At 51.8% G+C, this 27531-nt stretch overlaps 1 protein-coding gene across 1 annotated transcript in view; it reads right to left on the reverse strand.

The window, feature by feature from the left end:
* RBFOX2 (RNA binding fox-1 homolog 2) overlaps positions 1–11114 on the reverse strand; it is a gene marked incomplete at its 5' end in the record, with an annotated part of 168826 nt that extends 157712 nt beyond the window's left edge. Inside the window, one exon of the mRNA XM_082308769.1 lies at positions 10890–11114. Coding sequence (XP_082164895.1) covers positions 10890–11114 — 225 coding nt within the window. The remainder of the gene's footprint in view (positions 1–10889) is intronic.
* Between the last annotated feature and the right edge of the window lie 16417 nt (positions 11115–27531).

Genomic DNA, 27531 nt, shown 5'->3' on the forward strand with positions numbered 1-27531 from the left:
GACCACCACAACAGTCCAGTTATTGGACAAGACTAACTCACAGGTCAGAAGTGGACACTGGAAGAAGGGATAGACAGACGGAAACACTAAAAAGAGTTAAGTCCCACTGCAACCCTCTTTATTTGAAAATCAAAGTCCACAGTTGGTCCATTTCCTTTTTTCTTCCCCTTCTCCTCTTCTCTAAAGCTTTCTCCAGCCCATGGTTGACGTGCAACCATCACACAGACAGCAGTGTGCACAAATGCCGCCACCACCATCCCACCCTGGCAAATGTCGGCCTTGCCTCTGCTATTTGTGCCTGTGACCTCTCAGCCCAGCTCTCACATGAGGCACTTGGCATGTGGACCACCACTCTTAGGGAAATCTAACTAGCCCAGGAAGTCATAAGTTTCCAAGAAGTGCTTAGGTATAAAGGTCATATTGAGAAAAAGCTGCTAGATCCAGCTGGTGACATTAGCAGATGCCAGGTCTCCAGTAGATTCATGTGTGCACTGAAGAGGCCTCCAGCCTCATCTCCTCCCCTTGCTTCAAGGCAACAAGAGTCCCTAGAACACACGCCGAGGCACAAAGGCGGCATTGACAGGTTGGTCTTTATCTCCTCTTGGGAAAACACAGCGGGATGGAGTGTTATTTTCCTCCCCTACAGCTTTATACTACTTCCAGTGTCATAGTCTGACAACCCTGGCAACAAGATAGGGCACCCAGACCAAAATCCTAGTCTTGTTCTCCAGGGCTCTCTGCAGATGACAGAGCCCCAGCTGTACAGCATGTTTCTGGTCCCCTCTTTTCTCAGCGCTGTACTCAGCTAAGAAGAAGAGACCAGAACCGAACATCCATGGAGAAGCAATAAAAAGCAGGCAGCGATGGTATGCATCAGGGACACGTTATTCAACAAGCAAAAGGAAGGAGATACCAAGCCCATGATCACCCGAGTACTTCTCAGCCAAGACACCCGAATCCCAAGCAGCAGCAGCATTGTTTTGCAGCCCAAAGGTGTCACAAAGCCTCCCCAGCAAAGCATGTCTTAGCTGGCCTCCCTCTCCTCCCCACTAACCCCATGAGTGCCCACGCTAAGACCTGTGTCCCCAGGAAGGGGGAGAGCTGCTGGTCCCCCATGCAGCCAGCACAGGGAGCGGGTCGGGAGCCGGTTCCTGCCTTTCCTGTCCACACAGCAGCTTTCTGCTTGCTAACAGACCAAAACATGCTTTTAACTCAAAAGGCAAGGTAGCTACATTCTCTCCTAAAATAGCTTTTCAATTGCAAAAGTCAAGGGCTGTGGATTAAAAAACATCAGTTACAGCTACCCATGCAACTTCCATTCTGTTTCCTCATGTGCAGCGATGTTGCAACAAATCAGGTTTATGTGCTACTTTTTCCTGACTCACGCTTCATTCAAGCCTAGGAAGCACTGCGTTCTGAGCAGGAAAAACAGCTGCAGAAACCAAAAGGTATGTGGTTTTGTAGTTGAAGACGAGCAATGTCCCTTCTACTTAAAAAGTTATATTTCAAACCTCATCTTCCAAGTAAAGTTTTGCTGCGATGGTGACCAAGTTGCTTAATTCAAGCTTTTCTGCTGTTTTTTTTTTTTAGATGAAGACAACATCACTTTACATTTGCCCAGCACGACACACTTACGGATCAGCCTGTGGAAGTGGTAGGTATTCATATGTACAGGGGAAGTTGCAGAGAGCTGTAGATCAAGGATTTAAACATTACCAAAACCCCACCAGCTACAACAAAAAATAAATCAGGTTGCAAGCGTCAATGGGATTTTTGCAAAACTGGTCTTATTAGCAGTACCTCAATTCCCCATTTCTATAATAAGAGGTAATATACCTTTTCTACCTCTCAGGAAAACTGCAAAAATAAGATCATTAATATCTGTGAAGCACCCACACTACAGCAGTGAGTACTGTAGAAGAGACCATTAAAAATTAATAGTTCTGTATGCAGTGCAAGGTTTAGACTATCTGCAGTAAATTCAGTTTGGAGTCACACATGAGATGAAAAGGAAGAAATGAAATATTGAATAGTTCTCAGCCCAAAGCCTGACCTCATGCCCATTTTAACTGATAACAAAACTCCCGCTAGATTAAATAGCGCCTCAGTGAGCGTTATCCATTTGATGCACTTACGGAGATGAAGTCATCTCTAAAAACATCAAATGTACGACCACATAATTAAGACCTCACATGGTGCCTTATTGTCACATCCTCCTGCTGGGCACTTGCCGGGTATGAGCTCCGGCCCCTGCCATGCGGGATGTACCATGGATTAAACCTCCCCCAGTCGCAGCCCGCTGCAGTACCGGTTCTCACTCTGGCACGTTCCCTGTCTCCTCACCCCTGTGCACTGAGGAGACAGCGCCCAGCAGCTTCAGGCCACCCAGGACAAACACCAGCTCCCACAGCACCGCCATAGCATAACACACCTCTTCCTAAAACTGGAGCATTGAGGGCATTCTGCATTTTAACACATTTCAACTTCCACTCCTGGACAAAACAAAAAACAGGATGGGCAGGAGCTTCAGAAGTCAAGTGACTTCTCCTGCAGACTGCCCAAGGGACATTCAGATCTTGTCAAACCAGGAGAAGTCATAGGTACACTTTACTGCCTCAGTTTCCTCCATGATCTGGATCATTCCTGAGGCCGACATCACGCAAACTCCTGCTTCCCACTCTCGTATATCCCACCAGCCCCAGGACATCTGCCCACACCACGCTGCCAGCTTCCACCTCCTTCAGTATGCCCCACGGTTCAATCTCCTGTGGCAACACCACAGCCTACGTTTCGTTTCCTTCCCTGAATAAACATTTTGGATCTCCCCAGGTTGTGTGGCTGGTCCCACGAGTGGAAATAGAAGCGGCATCACTTAGAGAGAGAGGTCTTTAATTCCAGGAACCACCCTAGGTCTCTCCAAAGTTCGAGCTTCAAGACGAACTAGTGCCTACAGGCAAGGAGAAGCACCTACCAAACATACTCCATCCTGGTCCAGCTTTGCTCCAAGGCTACACAGGGCTTTTAACATGAAACAAGGATAGGGAAGAGGCCTCTGACGGACCTTTTCTCCAGGACAGGAGAGTACGAAGGGTAACGGAGAAGCCCTTTAATGCGCACACTTCCCCTCATTTCTTCTTCCCACAAAAAGGAAGCAAAGCCACAGAACAGAATAAAAACCAAAAAGCCGGGCAGAGATGGCTCAGAAGCACCGTCTCGCAGCAGCTGCTCCGAGAGCCACGCCTGGCTATGCCGCTTGCAGAGCCGGGGCCCGGGGGAGAAGGTGCCCAGCCCTGCGGCAGGGCAGAGCCCAGCCTTCCCCCCGCCTCGCCCGCCTGCGAGGGCGAGCAGGCTGGAGGAAAGGCAACCTTCCCAGCCCCCTCCGGGTAAGGGAATGGCAACCGCAAGCAGCAAATTATAGGCCTAGGATCCCAGCTACAGCCTCTCCTCAGCCCACGCAGCACTAAAATCAAGGCTTTTAAGTGATGCCTTGGTGGGATTTTCTTCCTGGGCATCGCCCCCAGCGGTGACAACCACCCCAAATGTCTGCAGGAATCTCCTACAGAAATCGCAGGGGAAAAGCTGTGCAGAAAGCCTCAGTTAAAAGAGCATGCTCCACTGGCTTGAAGAAACCTGAGCTGGATCCAGACACCAGGGCCTCAAAGGCCTCTGGAGAGAATATTTTGATATTTGCAACACATAGAAATGCCACATAAGGTTGCTTCTTCAGCCTCTCTATTAAAGGAAATTTAGCTGCGTACAGCCAGAGGGTAAAAAGTGCTGATACGTTGGGTTCCCCCCCCCCCCTTAAATGGTGCAGGCTCTTCCCTATCTCTATGCTAATAGTTGCATTATTGCTGAGGCAATTATGAGCAGATAAAACCCAAGAAAGTCATACAGAAAAGGCAACAATTGCTTCCAGCCCACACTCTTTGAAGCAAGCATCCGATCTTCCCTCACAATAAACTCTCCTAGACAAAGGCAAACATAAGCAACAGCCCGGGGAACGCACAGCCACTTCAAAAACATGCCCGACCGAATCCCACTGTCCTACCCAAGAGATGCAAGTAAAAGATCCCATAACCTGGTTTCTAATCAGCATGAATCACAAGAACACTCTGCCCACGCTCCAAAGGTTAGGAGGTGGCAATGGTACAGCTGACTGAACACCAATGTCGCACCAACTGAGCTGGCAGAAACTGCCAAAGTTTCCTGCTCTGCCCAAAGAGATGCTGGATCCAGCTCAAGTTTGGCTGTTCCCCCTCATTAAACAAGGGGGCTTTTGTATACAACCTTTCCTACTTTGCGGCTACTTAAATATATCATATCACTGTTAAGGAGTTAGTGTCCCATTTCCTTCAGTCCAGCAAGAGAGCTGCTAGGGGTGGTTTCGATAGATGCCATACGTACACCTGACAAGCCAAACGAGAAAGAGAGGGGAACGGTTCACAAGCCTCTTCCCAAACACCCTGGAAATACTCCAGAACAGAGAACGCAGGTTGGAAACTTGAACCCACGACGGGCCCTTCTCAGCAAGGGCCAGCAGACAGCAAAGCTCTCCTGCGGGAGAGGTGCCCTGGCACGGCTCAGCGGGACAGCCCGGCAGAGCCCCGACAAGGAGCCCCGCGGGTCAGGACGGTGGCGTGGTCCAGGCCTGGGTGAGGGCTGTTTCCTACAGCCCCTGCCATCGTTGGGCTTGGCTCCTACAAACATCTCTAATTCTACCTGGAAAAAAGGAGGTGCGCTCAGGAAAGTGAAGCGGAGGGAAGGGGAAGCGTGCTGGGGAAAATACATACACACCTTTCAAACTAGCATTTTCCTCAATTTAGAAAAGATTGATGGCAAAATTAAATTTACTGGAGAGCAAAGGGAGTTAAGGCCCAAAATGCAGTCAAGCGGCTCTAATCCCTAAACATCGGGATTATCTCATGACAGCTACACTTCTGCGTCCACTCAATACCACTGTAAAATGCAGATCAACAGAATGCTTCAATGAACTGGAACTTGTTACCTTTAATTGCTTCTCTCACTTTGCTTCTGGATGTTCCTCTGATCCCTCAGCCACCACATTTCAAAAGCACACACACACAGAAGGTCAAGCAATATCAGAAATGGGCAAATTCAATAGAGGTTTCCAGCCAACCAAAACACCTGCCCTCCTCTTACGCTTCCTATGAAAACTAAGGTTTGCCCCACACCACGAGAAAAGACAGCAGCGTACAGAGATAGTTTTAAAGCATCTTCAATCCATGCGACCCCTAACATTTTCCAAAGGGGCAGAGGTTCCAGTGCAGCAAACCAAAGGCTGCTAGCAACAGGCTTTATTTTTCCAAGCTAACAGGGGTACGTCCTTCAGCAGCAGTCTCCAGGGGGCTGAGGACCACACACAGAATTCCGTTCAGATCCACCTTGACTTCAGCTTGGCTTCCCTACCACTAGTGCAAATGAAGCAGTTTTTTTATTTATTTATTTATTTTTATTTTATTTTACTGCTGCCTCCTTTACATCTCCTGCATTCTGGTATTCCTGTTGCCACCAGCCCCGCTGCAGCAGAGTAGCTGAAAGCCCTTGGTGCAGCCACAATAAAGCACAAAGCTAGCACAGCAACACAGTTGCTGCTGCTTCAGTGACCAGCACTGCTTTGAGACAGTTTTGAAAACAGAAGGGTGGACCCCGGATGCAAAAGGGCAAGGTGGGAGCCCTGCTTGCTAGGTCATTGGGAGGAAAAGCCGACAGAGCGTATTTCACAGGACGTGCCTGGGAGAGAGGCACGCTGCTCCAAACTCAGCTAGGCGGGCAGCCTTTTCAAAACGCAAGGGAGAACCCAGGCTTTCTGCAAAATGCCAGCACGCTCATGTTTCTAAATGGGAATTCTGAAAAGGAAAAATAAAAGGCATATGTCTACAGCTGGTACACATACACAGAAGGAAACCATCTCCAGCAGAGCCAGACCTCTGTTCGGCTTCCAACCTCAGAACCGCAGCCATCACCTTTAAACGCAAACCTCTGAAATCCAAAGAGAAATACCGACAGAGCCTGGAGGGGTACTAAAGCATCCAGAATACTTCACTTGGGCTTTCCATTTTCCTGAATATGGCAAGAAAAGAGCCAACATTAAAGTGCTCTCAACATCTCTAAAATCCCAACTTTCAGTCTGTTTGCCAAACGTTTTCTTTGAACTGGAGATTTTCTAAGTCTTCCCAGACTGTGTCAGGTCTAACTCATAACACTCAAATATTTTAAAAAACCAAAGGACAAAAGCAAACAGAGAAATAACAACAAACTTAAAGGTGATTCATTATGTCTCATCACATCAGCAATAGTCTGTCCAAACAGCATCCCAGGAAACCTCATCCGGGATCCAAGGCAGGGGTCAGCTTCTAAAAATTGGAACTTCACTTCTTCTCTAGAATATCTTGTATCCCCTGTATTGCTCTGCATCTCTTTATGAAGACAGCCATGCCATGAATAATAAGAGGGAGGAAAAAGCTAACCTGATTACACAGCTTTTCCACGATTTACTGGAACTAGATGTTCGCTTCTGTAAGATTTAAAAGTACAGATTTCCATAGGGTCTCCCACTGTTATTCGCTGGCCCCTGCTCAGTCGCAGTCCCAGTCAGCCTTCTTACTTGTAAAACCCAAACCTGTCTTTGGAAATTATCAGCAGACTGATTTCTTGGGCTCCTCTGGAGCACCACGAACGGGCCATAGTTTGAACAAGGACACCGGTTGTCATGAAGCACCAGCAACGTCCCCGCGCTCTCCTTTCTGCGGCACGCTGCTGTTCAAGGTTTCCAGTCTTCGTGCTGGAAGGAGTCAAGCTGGTAGAGGGTGTTACAGACCATCTTCTGGCTCGCGGCAGGAAGAGAAACCGCAGACTTTCTCGCGGAGCGAAGACGTATCACCTATTACGTCATTATTTAGTCACAGGGGACTGATCTCAACACCGCTAGTCATCTTTATGAACTCCATGCAAACATGCCTGAATGACAACACAAAGTCACCACTCGCCGCTGCCACCAGAAGCTTAGGTGGACTGGACAAAGCATAGACCACAGCTGCATTAACTGTCTTCCCTGAGCAGCGGGCCGTGCTCATGGTTGCAGAAGAGTAATTCCCACGAAGACACAGGGATGCTGAGCACACAAGTCATTCGTCAAAGAGGAACAAAGATCAGCTCTGTTCACACCTTGCATCTGATTCCAACCACATATTACCCCTAGGTATAATTTTAATTCACTAACCAGCCTAGACCCCATAAAAAAGCTAAACCAAAATTCAGTTTGGGGACCGAATGAGGAGTTGATTAACTCGTTCAACTCCATGCAAAGCAACCAGAAGATATTTTAATAACTTTCTTCAGCAGTGTAAGCTGGCTGGTACACCTCTAGCACCTCGATGGGGAAGACAAACACAGCACCCTGGCATTACACCTTTGTCTGCAGCTCCAAAGAGAAAGAAGGGACACTTCCCAGCTAGTCACAACATTTCTCATCTTTCATCATGAAAGGAACAGAGGAGGAGAGAGATTATTGCAAGGGTACTTTCTCTTCCATCTGTGCAGCAGTCAACCTCTTCTGACAAGCAGCAAATACAGCTGCATCAACAATTGCATTTCAGTGCAGTTTCACAAGTGACTTAAGCCAATATAACTTTCCTTTTTTTTTTTTTCCTCCCCTCTGTTAGGTACTATTTTTACCCGGCTCAGCAAGCAGATCCAAATGATTCAACTCATCCAAGCCAGCAAACAGAGAGCAAGCTAGTTCCTAACTAGTATTTATACAGTTAAAAAGCAGCAGTACCTTCAGGGCCCTTCACTTCCAAAGTTTACAAACATATCCAAATACTTCCAGGAGACATTCCTGGCTGGTGGCGTTTGATTTTTGCCACTTATGGACCAGAGGGAGCTAAAAAGCAGCAGTTTGTGCTGGACCTTTTCCTCCCATGCCATGATTAACTGAAATATGTCCCAGAAGCAGATAGCAGCCATGATCCGATTTGTCCCAATCCCAACTCAAGCAGCTTTACACCACTCTCCTAACAAGATCAGCACTGGCCAAACACCATTTATCCGGCTTGATCGGAGATGGATTAGATAATGAAACCCTAACTGCATAAGCTGTCTGAGCATGCTGGCCTGAGACAGCAGAAAACAAGAAGCCCAGTAAATTTAAGGGCTACTTTAGGCTTTAAGGCACACTTTGCCCCAAGTTCTTAATAACTAGCTACTATCTTATCTTCCTACAGGCTAGTTTTTATATTTCATGTTAACAGACCCAAAAAAAAGCTATTAGTTTTACAGTTGCATGAGTAATTTCTAATAGCTAAACAATTTATTTCAGCATTACAAGCCGTGTTCATATCCTGAACCATCGGTAGGTAGGGGTTATGCAAAGAAGAAACTGTGGCAAGTGTGGCATCCCGGGATTCCTCGCTATCAGCCCAGAGCCACGAGCTCACCAAGTTTACACAGCAAAAGCCTGTGGCTCTGGAACAGGAAGCAGAAAATTGACAGGATCTACAGGAAAAACAAGGTACAACAGTTGCTGGTGTTATTTCCAGCTTCCAGAAAGCCTCTAGCACATATGAGAGGGGGGAAAAAAAAAAAAAGAAAAAAAAAAAAATCAAAGAATAGGCTCTTTATTCCTCTTGTAAGCATTACGTACAGTTAAACATTAGAATTTACTAAAAAGAACCCGTTATTCTAAAATAAGGTACTTCAAAAGAATACACTATCTGAACAGAAATCCTCATGAAAGGCAATCTTGTGTTTTGACTTTTAGGTAGAAATATATCGGATTTCCCAAACATTAAAGAACACATTTTTGCTAGCTCTGATATCGTTTGTAAGTTTGGCTTCAAATTTGATATTTCTTGCTTACAACCATGAGAAGATTCTCCAAATAAACAAACCACACTCTTTAACAGTAAAAAAAGTCAAGGGAAACTTCTGGACATAATGGTATGTGTGTGCACATATATATATGCACATACATACATATGTTTATTTTCATCTTTTATACTGAAAAGATTGAAAAATCTTTATCATATATATACATATGGGAAGATTAAAATTATGCTAAGAATATCAAGTAACTACAATACGGGGGTCCCAGTCTGAAGAATAGGTGTACTGACTATAAACACACTTAACTTTAAAATTGGACTCTGCTAGTTGCACTTCTCCACCTAATTTCTCCGCTGTTTGCCAGCGTTTGATATGGAAACAAAACCCAACTTTCTGCTAAGATCCACAATTAATCCTTACTACCATTACCACCAGCACTACACATTGCTGTGCGTGCACGCTGTCGCAGCCCCATGGTTGAATGGTGCAATCTTAATATCTTGTACTATTCAATGAACATATAACAAAATGCTTTCCTCGGTGTAAATATAGAGATGTAAATATAGAGAGCCTTTTACGTATACAGAAATTGTACTTGTTTGCAATGAAAACAATAAAACTTTAAGACCCTTTTGTTAAACCAGTTCAAGCCCCTTTCAGTTGGTTTACCACTGGTTGACATCAACACCAACCAGTTTAACCACTAACTGCAGGTAAACTGGTGCATCTCCTGTAGCTACGCAGGACCTGTGCCTCAGTTCAACTCTGAGGAGCTGGAAGAACTTCATGTCACCACGTTCACGCACTCATTCATGACTCCTAGCAAGACACAACGTATGAGCACTCCTTCAGTGCTGAGCGCCTTTCTCCTTGCAATTATACACATTGTCTGAGTCATACTTGACACCTACGCGTGGGAGAAGATACTACTTCAAGGAATAAAAGAGCACGGCGCGGTTTTCGCTGGCCCTTGCGGGAGCACGAGCGGCAGCACTCGGGTGTGAAGCTTCCAGCCTATGTTCAGCCCACACCATCACGCTGGGAGAAAAGTGACGTTGTGAGGTGGAGAGACCACCACAAAAGGCTGAACATCAAACAGAACCACAAACAAAACCCTCCTGCTGCAAGCTATTAAAAAAAAAAAAAAAAAAGTCTTGAGCACGCAAACTGGGGACAGCCTGGGAAATGAAAAGGGACGATCCTTGGCCATCATTTGGCATCCAGACGAGAAGCACGCTGGAGAGGACAGGATGCTCCCCTTGGAAACTATCAACAGCGCTCACCAACCCAAGCAAAGGTAAGAACAGAAACACGTTCAGATGAATAAATCGCGCTGCTTCCAAAGAGCTCCGATATGCTCGTCGCAAGAAACGGAAGCAAAAGAGGCCAGTGCAATTGCCATAATAACACAACCCTGTACAACACCCAGACAAAGGAAAGCAGAAACACCTTGGCAGCATCGCCCCACGGACACAAAAGCGCACGCACCGGGAAGAGCAGTGTTTTGAGGACGATCGAAAGGCGCTGGCAGAAGCCGGCAGGAAGGCAAGATCCTGCCGGCAGCCCCTCTGCCGAGCTGGAAGACGCCCGCCCCACGCCCCGCGGCCCCTTTCCCCCTCCCCCGGCAGCACCTGGCGGTGCCCCCGGTGGGTTACGAGGCCCCAGGCGGCGCGGGGGAGCCGCCGCCGGCCCCCAAAGCGCTGCCCGCGCCCCGCGCCCAGCCCCGCCACCCGCGGCCTCCCCGGCGGGCGGCGCTGCCCGGGCCCCGCACCCAGCGGCGGCTCCCCGAGGGCCCCCGCCGCCGCCCCACGTGCTGGGCTGCGCCCCGGCCGCCGCCCGCCGCGGGCCGGGGAGCCCCGGGCAGGAGCCCCGCTGCCCCCCGCTGCTCCCGGCCGCGCCGGCGGGGGAGAGGGCCCCGCGCCCGCAAGCAGCGCGCTGAACCCCGCAAACCCAAATTAAACGCGGCCCGGCCGCCCCCCTCCCGCCGAGCCCCGGTGCGGGAGAGCCGGCGAGGGCCCGCCCGGCCCGGCCCTGCCCGCTACCTGCATGCCGCCGCCGTCGGCCTCCGCCTCCGTCCGCAGCCGCTTGCTGTGGCCGCCCTCGGCGCCGTCCCCAGCGGGCATGGGCTGCTCCAGCTCCGGCTCCCGCTTCACGCCGCGGGCGGCGGCCCCCCCGCCGCCGCCGCCGCCGCCGCCGCCGCCGCCGGCCAGGAGCTGCGGCTGTGGCTGCTGCTGCTGCTGCTGCGGGGGCTGGCCGCCCTCCGCCATCCGCGCCGCCGGAGCCCCGGCCGCCCCCCGCCGCGATCGCCCCGCTCTGTCACCGCGACGCCCGGCGCTGCCGGAGGAGGAGGAGGAGAGGAGGAGGAGAAGGAGGAGGGCGAGCCCCGCGCCGCGACCAGAGCAGCGGCGCAGCGGGCTCCGAGCCGCCGGGGCGCCTCGGCCGCGGGCTCGGCGGCGGCTGAGGAGGGGCCGAAGCCTCTCGGCAATCTCCGGAAGCGCCGGCCGGGCCGCCGGAGCCGCGCGACCCCCGCTCGGCAACCTTCGGCGGCGGCGGCGGCGGGCGGGGCGGGGGCGGGGCGCGGGGCGGGGCGGGGCGGGGCCGCCGCGGGGCAGAGGCCGCCCGCCGCCGCCGCCGCCGCCGTTGCCGCCGCTGAGCCGCACGGGGCGGCGGGAAATGGCCGCCCGCCGGCTCGGCCCTGCCGCCGCAGGCGGGGCCCGCCTCGGGCGGCGTCCGCCCGGCCCCGCGCTGGGGCCGCCTCGTCCCCCGCGGCCTGGGCTGAGCCGAGAGCGCGGCTCGGCTGGTGGCGGCGGGGGGAGGCGGCCGCAGGGTGAAGGCGGGAAGGCGGCCTGGTCCCTGCCTGCTCCTGGCGGCGGCTTTTTTGCGACGGGGCTGGGCCAAAGGCTCCGTGGTTTGGGCCGGTGCATCTCTTTCGTGGACCGCGGTGGCGCAGGACCCCCCGCCGCGGCGGGGCCGGGGCCGCCGGGCCGGGCTGGGCGCAGGGCTGCGGAGCGGCCGCCCCTCGGGCAGAGCCCGGTCCCGCCGGCCCCGCCGCAGGCACGGCCACGGGCCTGTCCCCGCTGGCGCGGGGCGGCCCGTGGCGGCGAGGTGCCGCGGCCCTGGCTGCGGGGAGCGGTACCGGGCTGAGGCGAGTCCGGGGTGAGGGCTCCTGGCTTTGATCCCCTGCTGCAGGAGCATCCGGCTCCCGGGGGTGCGCTCCCCGACTCGGTACCTGATGCTCGGTGCCCCCGCTCAGCGCATCCTCCCATCGCTCGCGGCACGGGTCCTTTCTGGCCATTTCGAGGCTTCCTCCATGCTGTCCCGGGCAGCTCACCCCAGGGCTCCTCTCACAGCCCCGGTCTGCATCTGGTTTCTTGCTAAAGGGGCCGATCTGCTTTCCCGTTCCTAATAGCCTCCCTGGGTTTCTCCTGCATTTTTATACATAACTCCTCATTCGTTCTGCTGCAGATAACTGCCAACCAGATGGAGACACCAGTCTTCAAAAACCTGAAGCCTGTTCATCAGCCCTTTTGTATGTCGCCACATTTTTGATCTTGAGAAACAAATGTGGGATCCTCAACAGAAATGTGAAGTTGATTTTCTTACGCAGCTGCTGCCTGGCAGCACCAAGGACGATGTCTGCTCTAGAACGAGGAACACACAGGCAGGCTGTAGTGTCCTGAAAGTAGCCTGGAAGCTGTGGCAACTTGATAGAGAACTCATCTGCAGATCATGATACACATCTGCGGTTGGCTTTATTACGGGATGGGATTGGTGCTCTTCCTCTGCCTGCCAACGCTTTGGAGGAAGAGGAGAAAACCGGGAAGGGAGGTGGTCACTGCGAGTCAACGCACATCGTGGGAAGCCCTTCTTGACTTCTGGAGTATCAGCATGTGTAACGAAGCCTGTGGACCAGTTAGGTTATCTTGGCATGTCTTTACACATCTGCTGATCTTTATGAAATGACAGAGCCTTTGGTTTTGAGTGACAGTTACAATACATGACTCTAGTCTTCCCTTACACCACATTTTTCCTGATCCAAAAATAGTTTTCAAGGCCACATTAAAAGCTATTTTAAGTGGTATGTTTTTGTGCTGAGGTGCCAGCTTCTCTCCTCCAGTGACAGGGAAAAATCTCTTTTTTCAAAATGATTACAAATCCCCATGGAGTGGCAGGCACCCAGAGGACAATTACACGCAGCTTTTGTCTGCTCGCCCACCAGGGGTAAACACGTGTCTTTCTTACTCATCTTGACTGGGTTTGATAAAATGAGCCACGCTGTCAAACAACATTGAAGGAACGTGTTCAGTCCACTCCTGGCTTGAAAAGAAGGTGAGATTCTCGTGACTGGGATGCTACTCATTCAGAGAAAAGCACCATTTCTGTATTTGTCGTCCTCCTAATTTTAAGGAGGGGTTCTAGATGAAGGGTACAGGTTAAGATATTGCCCGTGAGGTCCTGCGGAAGGCTTCAACCTGAAGACAAGTTAGGAGTAAACAGTTTGGAGACAAATCTGTGTGTGCGCTCAGGAGCGTTCCTCTCACTGTGGTCTAGGTGTCTGATACTCCCCTGGAGGGATATCGAAAGAAGGAGTTGCTCTACAGTGCCCAGCCTCCATTTTTCTCTTCGTCTTCCCCTAGCCCCATTTCCACCATCTCCTGCCATGCAGGTGCCAAAGCTGCTGCCAGTTCCCCTGCGCCTCCTGCGTTCATGTGGTCTGTGCCGCAGAGCGTGCCCAGGGAAGCTGGCAGTGCCGTAGGCAGGTCCCTTGGCGAGGCGTTTTCGGCTGGCCGTGGTCTGCAGCCTGCCAGCGGAGCAGCCGGGACCACTGCAGAGCGCAGAGCACCCTCAGTTATGCTGCGGGTGAAAAGAGCTGCGGCAGGGTACGGCGCCCTCCCTACCAAACTGACATGCCGTTGCTGCTGCCGTGCTCTGTGCTATCATTTGCTTTCTGTCATTACTGCCATGATATTTCATATTATTATTTCTCTAGCTCTTTCCGTTTCCTCTTAAAAAAGATTAATGAATTAATCTTCGCAGTATGCTTGTGGGATAGGTATTATCTCCATTTAACAGATGGGATATGAGGCATTCCTGAAGTCACAAAAAAGCTTTTGAGCTGGGACTACAACCTTAATCCGTTGATTTCCTTTCACACAACCCAGCTGCCTTTTAGGTATTTGTATGTGACATCTGAGACATACTAAACAGACAGCTGACTCCTCTGTTAACCCTTCCACTGCTGTAGAGCACTCTCGCCAAAGGCTCCTACGTGCCGTGGTTTTATGGACAAGTTTGCAGAGCGCTCACCAGTGCTTTGTCTTCGACAGTTCAGCAAGAGGCAACTACAAGAAACGTTGTCCTTCCAGAGAGCTCTCAGAAGCTGGTGTAAAGCATATATCTTTCTGAACAGATTCATATCATTTTAGAGTGAAGTTGGGGGGGTTCCCCCCCTAGAAAGACGCCCTCTGAAGGAATTCCTTGAAGGAACATGTGCTGGTGCTCCCACTGGGCTGGAGATCAGGTGGCACCAGGGCGCCGGGTGTGAAACACCTACGGAAGTACAAAGAGCTGGGTCCCAGGGCAGAGGCAATGACTCAGGCAGGTTCTACGGCACAGGCGTGAAGTGAGGCACAAACTCGGCTGTTAGTCTTTGACCCAAAGGCATAGAAATCATTAGGAGACAGTTCAAAGCAAATCTCTCCTCGCCACAACTGAGGATGGTTTCTTGCTGCTTCCATCATCTACACATGATGTCTCATCCTGCTGAGCAGCTCCCTCTTGCCCTCACAGCCTCCCACGGCTTTGCCCCTTTCCTTCCCAGTGGATTTGGTCTCTCTGCTAAGCGGGTCGGAGGAGGTTTAGTGACCTGCCCAACCCTGCTCATTCCTGCTGTTTCTATCCTGCCAGCCAAGCTTCTGGAGCCAAACACTCTTCCTCCTGACAGCAGTACTCCCGCAGGTAATGAAGTGCCGCCTAGGTAAAGTCTCAGCCTGCACTTTGGTCCTGGTTTCGCAGGAAGCGGTGATGGAGCTTTCCATAGCAACGAGTGTGGGTAAATGTTTCTCCTTGCTTATCTCGGGCCAGCTCTTTGCTACAAAACTTTATTAACAGAAGCTGCCTTTCCTTGTCACCGATTAGCACACAGCCAAAAATACATAACCTAAAAGTCAACAAAATCCAAAGACCTTGTCACCTGACTTAAACCGTCTGCCGGAAGGATGCCAGTCCCCAAGCAGTGGCAGGAGGCCAGTATCGATATGTCATTCTGACGCAAGGGTGCTGGCAGCTGTCAGTCAGTGGGTCAACACCCACAATGCACCCGATCTTTTCCCAGTGCCACCTCTTGCGATGAGGACACCTGGCTTCAGCAAATGCCACCGAGCACCTTGGCGCTCCGGCAGAGCAGCAATGTCAACAGCTGGGAATCAACCGGAGAGCTCAGAGCAAAACTTTCCTCACTCCTTTTCCTGCTGGCTTCAAACACGGCTGCAGCGCATTTATCGTTGCTAATTGCTGCTTGGTCTGTGGTTCTGTAGGGTATCGTCATGCACAAATTTGCGCCGTTTCAGGTATACCGATGCTGCTAAAGCAGTACGACACCTGCAGTGCAGATGCAGTTATCTGCATATATGCAGTTAGCATAAAAATGCCATCTGCCTGCACTGCTTATGCCTGGAAGGACTGGAATAAAGTAGGTCCTTCAGCACTTCTAATATGAAGGGGCCGCCCACCATATCCCCAAAATGTGCAATAATAGGAAACTGTGTGAAGACCCTGTCTGGGAAACGAAAGGTCTTTTGCTGTCTCTGTTGAGACAGCGAGGTTGACCGTCTCAAGATAAATAGCGTGAGCCACGGAGGTACCACAGGGAGTGCATGGGGACGCGGACCAGAAAAAAAAAAAAATCATTGGCTCTCCTCCACCCTCTGGGTGCCAGGGATCAAGAAGCAGGGAAATACCTGGCATTTATTCCCCTGAGCTGCCTGTCAGGAGTGAACCAGAGGTTGTTGGAGGCTGGAGTCTACGTCACCGGGCCAGCAGTGACGGCTGTTGATGCAGTTCTCCAGTAGCCTCGCTGACGCCGCAGCCCCTGCATAAACGCATCCCTGGCTGTGTCTCTGAAGTACCTCAGGGCTGTGCCAACCTCTCCTCTCCCAGACGCGAGTTTATAGCAGCCGAGCGGCCATGACATTATTATTCAGCCTACATGGGCACACGGACAAACAGACGGTACAAATCATTATTTGCAACTGCTCGTTTCCAAATAGGCTGGAGGCTGCGCAGCTTGAGAAGGGCAAATGCCCTGCCGGAGGCAGCATTCATTCCCGGTGTAACAGGCAGACGGAGCGAAGGACAAAGCAAAACACCCGCTGTGGTGGCTGGGCACATCATGTGAACAGAACGGGTGTTACCACGTAACTCCTGTTCGTTTTCGGTGAAGCACCCTGTTTATTGGGGCCCCTTAGCTACAACTCAATTTACTACATGGCTGATCTCTGGAGTCAAGGCTGATTCTTTCTCCCTAATCGGTTTATTGAAAAGCATCTGAAAGTGCATTGTTATACACAAAATGCCAAACTAAGCTGGTCCTTAACAGGACTCAACTCGCAAGAGGAGCCATCTCCCAGGGCAGAGAATAGCTCGCAGATGTCTTCTACAGCGATCCCTGTATTACCTTTCACTTCTGTGACTGATGCAGGGATAAAGAAAGGGTGTGCGGCTGAAGCAGACCCACACCCTGATGTTTTCCAGCTGTTCGAGCCTTCCCTTGAGACGGCCGCCATCTGTGCAAATTACAACAGCATGAATTACGCCTCGGGATCCAAGCCACAGGAGTGTTTCCAGGATTGCTCCAGCTTTCCGCTATTCCAAACATTTTGCAGGCCCCTCCTCTTCTGCTGCTAAAGTTTTAGCTCTTTGTGTGCTCTGTCTTTGCAGAGTTTTCCAGTTCCATTCCTCATATTTTCCTTGGTCTCAACTTTCAACTGAAATTTCCACGTGTCCACCCGTACTTACTCAACTTTCCAGATCACAACACATACATTATAGATGACTCCACCTGCTGGCTATTCAGTAGTCCAGCGTTTGTATCAGAGGGACTATGAGACACGTACTACTTACTCACGCAAATATGATCACAAAATCATGCCCTTAGATTGTATGTTTGCTGCAAAAGATTATTAGCTTTCCTTTGCACAGAAAAGCGCTATGTGAATTTATGATAACGTTGTACCAATAAGCACTTGCAATCTGATTTTACCCTTTCACGGTGCTGTTTGTTGCTGATACAGCACACGTTTCAAATAAGATTTGAAAACATACTACTTTTTTTTTTTTTATGTGATTTCTCCACTCTAGAAATAGTTACTGCCTCTTTGGCTTCAGATCCATATTAGAAAACGGCGATAAAGCACAATAAATACTGTACATATGAGCCAAGAGGATATTTTCAAAGTTAGGCGAACCCCGGTTTGTAAAGAAAATCTCCCGTACGTGCTACATCTGCATAAATACTAAGAGTTCGCATAAAAACCCGATGCGTGCACGAACACAGAGCCAGCTAGGTCAAGAGAACTGACTCTGCGAGAGCGCGAAGAAATCCTTTTCTTGTGATTCAGCGTGACATTTAAGCACTTGCTTAACTTTAAGCATGAGAAATATCATTGCAATCAATGAGGTTATTGACACGCTTCTGGACAAGGCGAGTGCTCTGGTGCTGGGCTGAATCCGGGCTGTGCCTTGCGTGCACGGCCAGAGCAGCTGTGCAAGTTGCAGGCAGGGGAAGCTGCCTACATCTGTCTCGAAACATGTCCGTCTGCCCTGCCAGTTGCCAGTGCTCTCTTATCTCCAAGAAAATGAAATTATTTCAAATGCAATTTGTAGCCCCCACTGAAAAAAAAAGGCTAACCCTCTCTCCTGGAATCATCCAAAATCCAGACAACACATAATCCACTACAGGAAATAAAAACGCCTAATGCAATTTTATAGGCAGCTGGAGGGTGCCAAGTTTGCTAGCCCAGACAATAGGTTGCAGATTTCTCTGTGGAAAACAAACAAAACAAAACAAAAAAAAAAAAAAGAAAAAAAAGAAAAAAAAACAAAGGGGGGAGAGCTGGACTGCAGCTCTTCTTGGTGCTCCTCAAACCTTGGGAACTTCAGCTGTGGCTGCTGGCAAGAAGGGGCCGCTAATCCCACAGTCTGTAGCAATCAGAAACACAGCCATATTTAGTCATGTTTTCCAGCCCCTTCTCCTATTCCTGCCTGCTCAACAGCCATTTGGAAGGCGAGCAGGGCTACAAATTCAAACCAAAATAAAACGTTACCAGTCCATGCAAAATTCAGAAGGGGATATCCACAGCCCTGCGAAGCTGATGATAAAACCGTGGTGGAATCCCTGCCTGGGTGACACTGGGGCTGGCCGGGGACACCGGCCCTGTGCTGTAGGGTCTGGCTGACCCAGAAATCAGCTGCGTGACTCAGGATTCCCACTGCCGCGCTGGCCCCACTCCCTCGCGAGGCTCGCCTCAGACTTCAGTAATACCACTTATCTTCACACAAGTTGCACTCAGGTGGAGTTAAGGTGGTTTGGGTAACATGGGTTAAATATGGAATGGGGAAATTGCCACAGTCTCCCAAGTATGTGCTATAAATTCAGGCAATTTAGGGTGAAGGGGAAAGCTGGAGGCAATATGAGCATATTCTTCCGCAGCGGGAATGCACAGGTAGGGGACCTAAATAAATGTAATTGTGGTACCAGGCTATAACCATGTCATTCTGGTGGAGTCACTTCAGTTTTAGCTCCTGGACTCGCTTACACTGATTTTTAAAGACACAGTATCTTTTTCTCCCCTTGATTCCCGTTCTCCAGCCATCACCCTGTTTGGGTGCCTCAGCTGTACATCTCTTACCCTAACAGGCTTACCAAATACATTTTGTATTTGACCTCAGCACTGAGTTTCCTCAGTTTGCAGTATGTATTTAGAGGTTAATTACAATATCCATGTAACGGACTTTACCCTGGATAACATCCACACTCTACTTAATGCAAACTTTTACATACATGTGTCTGTATACACCCATATGGAAGGTTATATGTACATGTATGCACACACAAACACTCACGTGCACACGCATACACATAAAGCTTTAAGAAAGCCTCAGCACTGCTCTTTTCTACTCCTTGCAAGGGGCTGCTGCGTGCACACAAGCGGCTCGCCCCTCACCGGTGGATCCCTCCCAGGGTCTCCGTCTCCTCCGGCTGCCCATCCTGCCTGGAGGGGGATGCTCTGGCCCCCCACCACCATGCACGGTGCTGGGCACTGGGTCCCAAGCGAGCCCCTGGGCTCCTGCTGTTAGAAGGTCGCTGGGGATCTGGGGGCACGTTCTCGACTTGCACCCTCCTGTGCAGCTCCCCGCTGGCCTGGACCGATGGGAACCCAGGCCTGGATGCGTGGGGGGGGCGGGGTGTCCACCCCCACTGCAGCTCCCTCACCAACATCCCTGCATCTGCTCCAGCGGGCCGGCCCCTTGGAGGTTGCTTCCCCCTGTGCATCCCTCAGCCCTCTGCTTTTGTGGTTTTTCTTTTCCTCCCTGTTTCTGCAGCAGGAACTTTCCCTTGGGAGCCATTAGTAGGGGAAGGGAGACGAGGAGAAATGAGAGCCAGAGGTTCAGATCACAAACAGGCACGAACTCACCCCTCCGCTGCCAAAACCTTGTTGAAGGCTCCAGAGCTACCGTGAGTGTGAGCCTGCAAGCCGAGGAGTTGCTGCCCTTCCTCCCCTCAGCCCTCTTCTTCCCCAGCACCCACCGAGGTCTCTGCAGTGTACCCAAAATCCCTGCTCGTGCTGCCCGCGGCCATCCTGTGGCGCTGAGCCCAGAGCCCTGCTAGCACAGACATCACGCCAAGTAATCCCTTTCATAAATTGCTCGAGCTCCACTAAAATTACTGTTAAAGCAGTTTTCAGGTCCTCTACTTCTGCAGGGCGGCTGCTTTAGAATTAGTTTACAGCAAAGCTCCCCGTTTAATATAAAGCTATTATCAAGCTGTTGCTTGGTTTCGAAGATCACCTCACACTATCACCTCTGTGCTGTGATGAAATGCCAGCTTAGGTGTCACGGCACCAAACCAGTCAGAAACAGGCCAAAAAAAAATTACCAGCTGCAACAACCTTTCCCCGTGTGCTTTAGCACTCACAGGCTGGCTGAGAGGTGCGGGGTCCCCGACCCTCAGAAACAAGCCCCTGCTGCAGCGTGCAGCCGGTAATGGCATTTCATCCTGGCGCAGACAAATTCCTTTTGCACTTCCTCCGTGCCGCCGAGCGCAGCACGCCCGCCCGGGAGAGCAGATTATAATCAAGCTCAGCGGGGCTCATAATCAACACAGGTAAGTACACATCACGTCTCACTGTGCTTTGGAAATAAATAAGGCAACCCCTTTTCGCCTGCTGTATCGTTGATAATTCATCCCCTTCCTCCAGTTTTCGACCCGTGAGAAATTTCTTCAGCTGAAACCATTCTTCATTAGTTTTCTGAGATACTTAATTTTCAAACGTGTCACAGTCCATCAGTCACAGCCGGTATTCTCCATCCACAATTTCCACGTCATCCTCTTAGGCTGTAATTTAGCAGTAGGACCCTACCAGATCCACACATCCCCAAATTTTACCTGACAGCTTCTGCATAAGCCTATGCCCAGCTGCAGACACAGGTGTGAGCATTGGCTAAAGGCAGGCTTTATATTTCCACCACCGGTCTTTCTCCCATCAACGTTTATATCTTTTTTTTTTTTTTTTAAAGAGGACAGAAGTTCAAATTGCAGAGCAGGAATTGCCATGAGCACTTATTTTCTGTGAAATGTTGTGCTATGGCTGGCTCTGGCATCAAAGTATTTGCTGGGTAGCTCAGAAAGGAGAGGAGAGGAGAAAAAAAGGAAACAAAAAAGAAAAAAGTAAAAGAAGCGAAAAGACAGTAAATATTTTATCTATTCACTGCTCAGCAAAACCAGAAAGCAGTAGCATCCAAACCACATGAGAGCAGTTAGTACCCTGGCACAGCAGCTGCCCGGGTTAGCAAGAAGGGCTGTGCCGGTTGCAACCAGGGAGAAGAAAAGGCAGCACCCAAAAACTAAGCAGGTAAAGGGAGCAAATTATGTTGAAGCAAAAATTTTGCTGTCTGTGCAACCCATTGCTGCTGCTTGGTTCTCTCTCACCTGGCGACTTAAACACGGCGGGTTCGCCCTGCTCCGTGCGCAGGTGGGTCCCCAGTTTCAGCCACACGAGGAGCAATGCAGGGCTGGTAGACCTGGGAATGGGGTGGCTGTGATCATCCCCAGTGAAAGTACTTGGGTGGTTGCAATCAAGCCTTCACCCCCAGCCTAAACAAGCACCTAAAAGTGCCTCGTTTTTAGTAACGGTAGGGGTGTTACCTGCCCGCATAGAGACAGGGGCCCTGTTGGGCCGGCAGGAGGGTTGCTGGGACCAGCTGGAGGGACGTCAGGGAGTCTCTAACCTGTGCTGGAGGAAATCGAGTGCAGAAGGGAGCTGTGGGCTCTTCTGCTTGGCCCCGGGGGGGGGTGAAAGTCCTACCAGCCTGCTAGGATTCACAGGACGCGCCCTCTGCCTTGGTGGGACAGGGCTGTCCGAAGCTCAGCTTGCACAAACCGGGCACAAGCAGAGCCTGTGAGGCTGCTGGTGCTGCAAGGGACCCAGCCAGGCACCTGGCCATATGTCAGACCTCAGCCCCATGCTTTGCCTGCTGCAGGGAATACCGGGAAGCGCGGCCAAAGTCATGTCGCACCCTTTGCGGCGTACGTGCCTGACCCTGCAAGAGCCGGGCAGGAGGGTTTCCTGCCTCTGAAATACACCTACCCTGGAGACACCAGCGCAGGGCTCAGCCCTGCGCCCCAGCAAGCCGGACCGCGGCAGAGAGGTGCCCCCGGGCTCCTCCTCAGGCACCTCTCACAGCACAGCCACGGCTCTGCCACAGCTGGGAGGAAAGCACCAGCCTTTACAGCCCTGGCTCTTCCTGCCGCGCTGCCTGCTGCGGGGTGTTTCCTTCCTTCACCCCAGCCGTCAGGGAAGGCTTTGTTCGACGGGGGAAACAGGAGTCAGCTGCCCGCAGAAGTGCTGCTGCCCACACACTGCTTGCCGATGGAGAAGTGGGTCTGGGGAGCCTCCCGACCACCTCCCAACTTCAGGTCCTCTCCCTTGCCTACAAATATAGATGATCTTTCCTAGGAGATGGAGGAGTCCAGCTCATGCTTTTTGTTTGGTATGAATGTCCCGTGACAGTTTATTTTAATCATCTTGCAGCTTTTAATAGTTCATGGCGGTGTCATGAGGCAGCCTCTCCTGCTGGGTGAGCCATAGGCACTGCAGCCCTACGGAGAGCGGGCGTCCCGTAGCACAGCTCATAGAGGTGCTGGGGGGATGCCGAGGGAAGATTTTGGGGGACTGCTCTGCCAGAGCCCGGACAGCAGAGCAGGGAACAGCTGCTCTGTCCACCCAGGGGACCAAGACCTTGAAATCTGGCTTTGGAGAGAGGCTATTTCCAGACAATCCTGCACGATAATCCTGGATGCAGCTCCGCCTGTGCTGTGCCCCATGTCCGTGCAGTGAGTACCCACCTCCTCTCTCCATCACACACCTCTCTGCTCCTGGGTTATGAGAGTGGAGCCACAGAGAAGCTGCAATCCTGTCTCTCTCCATGATTTTCTCCCTAATCCTCATTCATCTGCTGCCCGAAGCAAATGAGTCAGGTCTCTTCACAGGGACACGGTGCCAGGCTTTGCTTGTCCTCAGTGTCCCCCAAAGTTACGCTGGGGCTGTGCTACGCCCTGCGAGGGAAGGACCAGCCCTGCAGGCCACGCTGCACGTGGTGCCGCGTCCTCGGCCGCTAGAGCCCCCACGTTGGTCCCGTCTGTGTCCTGAGGCTTCCGATGGTGGCAGTGGGGACGCGTGCCCTGCGCCAGCCAGCCCTCCAAATTCAGGCACTTGTCCCCAGCCGCTCCACCAGCTTTTCTATTCAAACAGCTCTGGTTTTCTCACCTTCTGCCTGGGGAAGCAGTGCAGGCAAATGACCTCTGGGGTAGGTGAGGTTTTGCTCTTGGTGTAGATTTCCTCCTAGGCTGTAGCGATGCTGTACGTTACCCTCCAACAGAACAGGCTTGCCAGCGGCACTGGCTCTCTCTCCTTTGGACCAAACTCCCCGGCTGCAGCAGAGAGGTGAGCGTTGTGGTGCAGATAAACTCCCTTCGGCTTCACAGCAAGGGCCTGAGTAAACATGGACAGCACAAACACGGCACCTTTCCTCGTGTGGGGTCCCACCGCAGTTTCTTAACTGCAGATCCTTGCTGGAGCATAAGCCACATCCTTGAAGTCACCTCCAAGAAACTTCCCAAGTGAGAGGGAAACGGTGAGCCGGGCTTCAAGGAAAAGTTGATCAAGAGCTTTATCCGTGCCTTACTCACAAGGACACATCAGGGCGAGACAGCTGGGTGCCTCATGCTTCCAAAAACGATGAGCTGGCGAGCTGCGAGCTGCATGGCACGCAATTACATTGACAGCAGAAAGGATCAAAAGCCTGCACAGCAAATTGGGCTGTGTGTTACCTCGTTAAAACTTATTTTGGCTGTGCCAATACCTCTGCTTCAAAGCCTGCTGCAGTTTCTAGCGACAACATTAGCACTTGCATGAGACGGGAGCCGGTCTCTCCCCCAGAGGTGAGCTCCTTGCACCTGCACCGGCTGCAGGGGAGGCTTTGGGAGGCAGAAACGGGGTCTGAAAGAGCCGGCTCCAACCCAGGATGAATTTGGCAGCACAGGCACAGTGCACGCAGCCCCCATGCCCCTCTCAGCCCCCAGTGGGGAAGTGTTGAGAAGGAAATGAAACAAGCAGCTTTCGACACACGCCTGCTTGCCACGGGGCAGCCTGGGGAAGCTGCATCTATCCAGCAGCCTGCAGGGCTGGGAGGTTTTGCCAGGGTCCTCTCAAGCCCCAGGGACAGCCCAGGATTGGGAAAAGGGGTCTGGGAGGGAAGAGCCTGGGCTGTCTCTGTGCCCTCGTGCCCAGGCCAGGAGGAAGGATGCTTCCCTTGCTGCCGCACCAGGAGCACTCAGTGCCAGGAGTTTGGAGGAGGAGAAGTGAAAGGTGAGCTCGGCTCTGGTGCGATGCTGTTTCTTTATAAGGCAACACAGGGAGATGTTTCCCTGGATACAGCGGGAGTGAAGAGCAGGAAGCAAATTTCTTTGATAACAGCTCCAAGGGCTTTTTTTTTTTTTTCTCCCCATCAAGTCATCTCTTCACCCACAAAGCCGGTGTAGGCTGCCTGATGGGCCCGGCTGGTCAGCAGTACGGTTCAGCATCTCGCTGCTTCTAGGCAAATCTCTCAGCTGCCCACCACCAGTCCCCTCCACTAGTACTTTGTCCCCAGTGAGACTTTTTCGGGCCACAGAGCCCCACTTCAGCCTGGCCTTACACGAGGTCAGGGATTTGAGCGGTGGCTCCTCTCCTAAAAAGGAGCCTAAGGAAGCATTGCATTTATCCTGAGTGATACACCCTACCCTAACCCCCTCTTCCATGAGGTTCCACACAATTTCCATCAAAAGCCAATTAAGACTGTAGTAAATGAAGCCATTCACAGTATAATTCCAGATTAATTAGCAGCACACAACCACATTATGAATAACACGGCATTGCGAGGCCAGCCGCTCCATCATCATCAGTTCTCCGTTTCCTCCCTCGTTCTTCCATAGGGCTGGGGAGCTGAGCAATAGCAAAACCCCCGGGGCAGACCTCTCCCGTGGGGCATGCATGCGCCCCGGCAGCACCACGTCCCACAGCTGCCGGAGGTGAGCGGAGAAGGCAGCCTGCCTTAAATGCTCCTCATGCACAACCAAGTCATCGCCCAGTCCAAAGAGCGACTGTACTTTTACCTAATCGACTTTTAAGTGTCCTTCTCCGCACGTTTTACCCGAATTGAAGGCACCGTAGGCCAGCCCTCCCCAGTCTCGGTGAGGGAGGCTGCCCCGCTGCAGGGAGCTGACTTGAGAAGGGACTCCAGCACCTCTCCTCTCACGTGCCAGACCGTCGTCACTTGAGATGTTTCACGTTTTTCTTTTCCTCTGGCTGCACTGCTGCTCCGCTGTTCGTTTTGCTCAGCCACGCTGGCTCAAAATGGTAGTAAGGACAGGAGAGTCAAAAATTTAGGAGTGGAGGGTTTTTTTGGTTTTTGTTTTTGTTTTTCCTCCTTTTCCTTCTGCTTTCGCTCCCACTGCTGGCATCAGAAGAAAGAAAGAAATAGGTCCAGGGAGAGAGCAAACAGTTATCTAGTAGTATTAGCTATCTGCCCTGGAACTGGGAATATTGTCTCCAGCTATGCTTGGAGACAAAGTTTAAAAGGACATGCCCCTGGCAAAGTTTGGATCTGGGCTCTTCAGGGAAGGCAACACAGCTGGGATCTTGCCAGCAGGGTTGGGACGAGGCACCTCCAGAAGAGGCTGAGCAGCTCTCAGGACTGGGCTGGGCTTCCAGGACAGGGAGCCCGGCCCCGTGCCCCGGCCCCGTGCCCAGCCAGGATGGGGGACCCACACCAGCTCCAGGGCTTCCCCCCCAGCTCCGAGGGCCACAAGCCAGGCTGTGCATCCACACGGATGGATGCTCCTGGACAGCACAGGCCAACAATTAATGCTTTAAATGCCCCGGGGCCTGTCGCTTGCTGATCCCTAGTTGGGCCGCAGCAGCCTGCATTTTAGTTTCAGATCACTCGAACCACTGTTCTGAGGCCTCCCTCGCTGCCATCCCCCTCCAGGCAGGGAAGGCTGCAGTTTTCCACCATGCCTGTCACTAAGGCATCCCAGCCCCGCAGCCATTTAATCTACACGCTGGACTTTGACAAAGTGGTTCTCCATTTACATTAAAGCGGTACTTGAGGCAGTTTGGGGAGGAAATGGAAGAGGGCTCAATCCTCAACCTGGCAGGTCACTGCTGCTGCAGCCTGGGAACCCAGCTGGAACTGGCTCTAATGGCCGCTGTCTTCGCTCTGCCCTGGAGCAGAGCTGCAGCAGGAACAAGCTGAGCGCTCAGCTGCTCTCCGAGTGCTCTCCGTGCAGGCTGCAGGTTCAGTGATTTACCTCCATCTCCCTGAGGCTGTGCTCTGCCTCTCAGTCCCACTTACAACAGCCTGCAAAGGTCCCGCTGTAGCCTGCATCGCTACAACTTTTTTTTGTTTGTTTTTTAGCCAGGTTTATTATATTTAGTGATCTGGTTTACACATCCTTTGTGCTAGCACAACAGCCCAGTGCAGGGACCGGAATGTTTGAAATCAACTTTACCAGCATCCCTTGCATCTTCTGAAACTATGTCCGCGTGCCCCCCTCTCACGCAGACCCATCCAACGCCTGCCGGGATCAGCCCCGAGGTTGGATCACGCAGGCAACGAACAGAGCTCCACCACCGCCTCCCAGGAACAACTCTTCCGCAGGGCCTGCAGATCAGGTCCCAGTTCGATCTCTTTTCCACTCTTGCTTATTACAGCATTTGTAACCGCTCACATACACAGACCACCCCCAAAATCTCAGGGAAACCTGTGCGGGGCAGTTAGCAGCTCTGGAGATCCACAGAGCAACTCATCTGGAGCCACGAGAACTTGCTAGCTCAAGGGTGCAAAAGTTTCCACTCTGCAAAGTGGAAAATGTTGTGGGAGGCTAATTTCTGCTCTTTCATGGGGATGCACAAAAAGGTAAAATGTTGAAGGAAAGTACTGTGCCAGTGGAAAAATAAAAAAAAAAAAGACACAAATCTCTTTCCATCTCGCACAGGACAGAGCAGCATCCAAGCAGTACACCGGCTCACAGGCGCCAACGCAAAGGGCGCAAAAAGCAGCCTGAGCTTAAAAGGGTCAGCGCGCCGTCAGCACGCAGGTGTTAGCGCAGTTCTGCTCTGTGTCGCGGCAGCGCCTGGCCAGCTGCCATTAGTTCAAGATCCGATGATGGGAAAGCAATTTCAATGTAATTTAAAGGGCAGGCTGTTCACAAAGATACCCCTACATGCTTCTGCAAAACACTTTGGAAAAAGACCGAAGTATCTGAACCTGTAAACTCCCAGACGAGAGTAACTCCCGTCCTGATTTTAACAACGTATACACGAGACATCAGCACAGCATCGCCCGCATTCCACGCGCCCTGCACACGCTTCTGTCCCTTTACACATTAATCCCTATTCGGGCTTGTAAAACCTGCAGGAGCACATGGTGAATCTTCATGCCTCCTCCTTCTGCACATCTCCCCACCTTCCCCCCCCCCCCCCTTTACCTACGCTTAAGTTTCTTAATGAGAAGACATTTTCCCCTCTCAACGTTTGCTTAGACAGAAATCCCTCCCTTTGGGAGCGGTAGACAGGCCTGCTCCCCTGTGTTTACCGTAAGCTGCACCCTCCCTGCTCCCTTGTTTGCCAGCACTGGCCTTGGCAGCAGCACTTGCCGGCTGCACCGTACCCCTCGTGGCGAACGCCAGCACCTCCTTCCCCATCGCTTCCACCCAGGCTCTGACCCAGCCCCCACTGCAACTCCTAACCCAGACTTTCTCACCAAGGTTTAAAACTCTGCCAACGCAGGACAAAGGGGACAAGGTTACGATTATCAGGTGCTGGAGTCATGCTCTAGCTTTTTATGCCATGGCTGTAGCACCAG

The sequence above is a fragment of the Platalea leucorodia genome (genome assembly GCF_965183815.1).
Source record: "Platalea leucorodia genome assembly, chromosome: 4".
Classification (NCBI taxonomy): Eukaryota; Metazoa; Chordata; class Aves; order Pelecaniformes; family Threskiornithidae; genus Platalea; species Platalea leucorodia.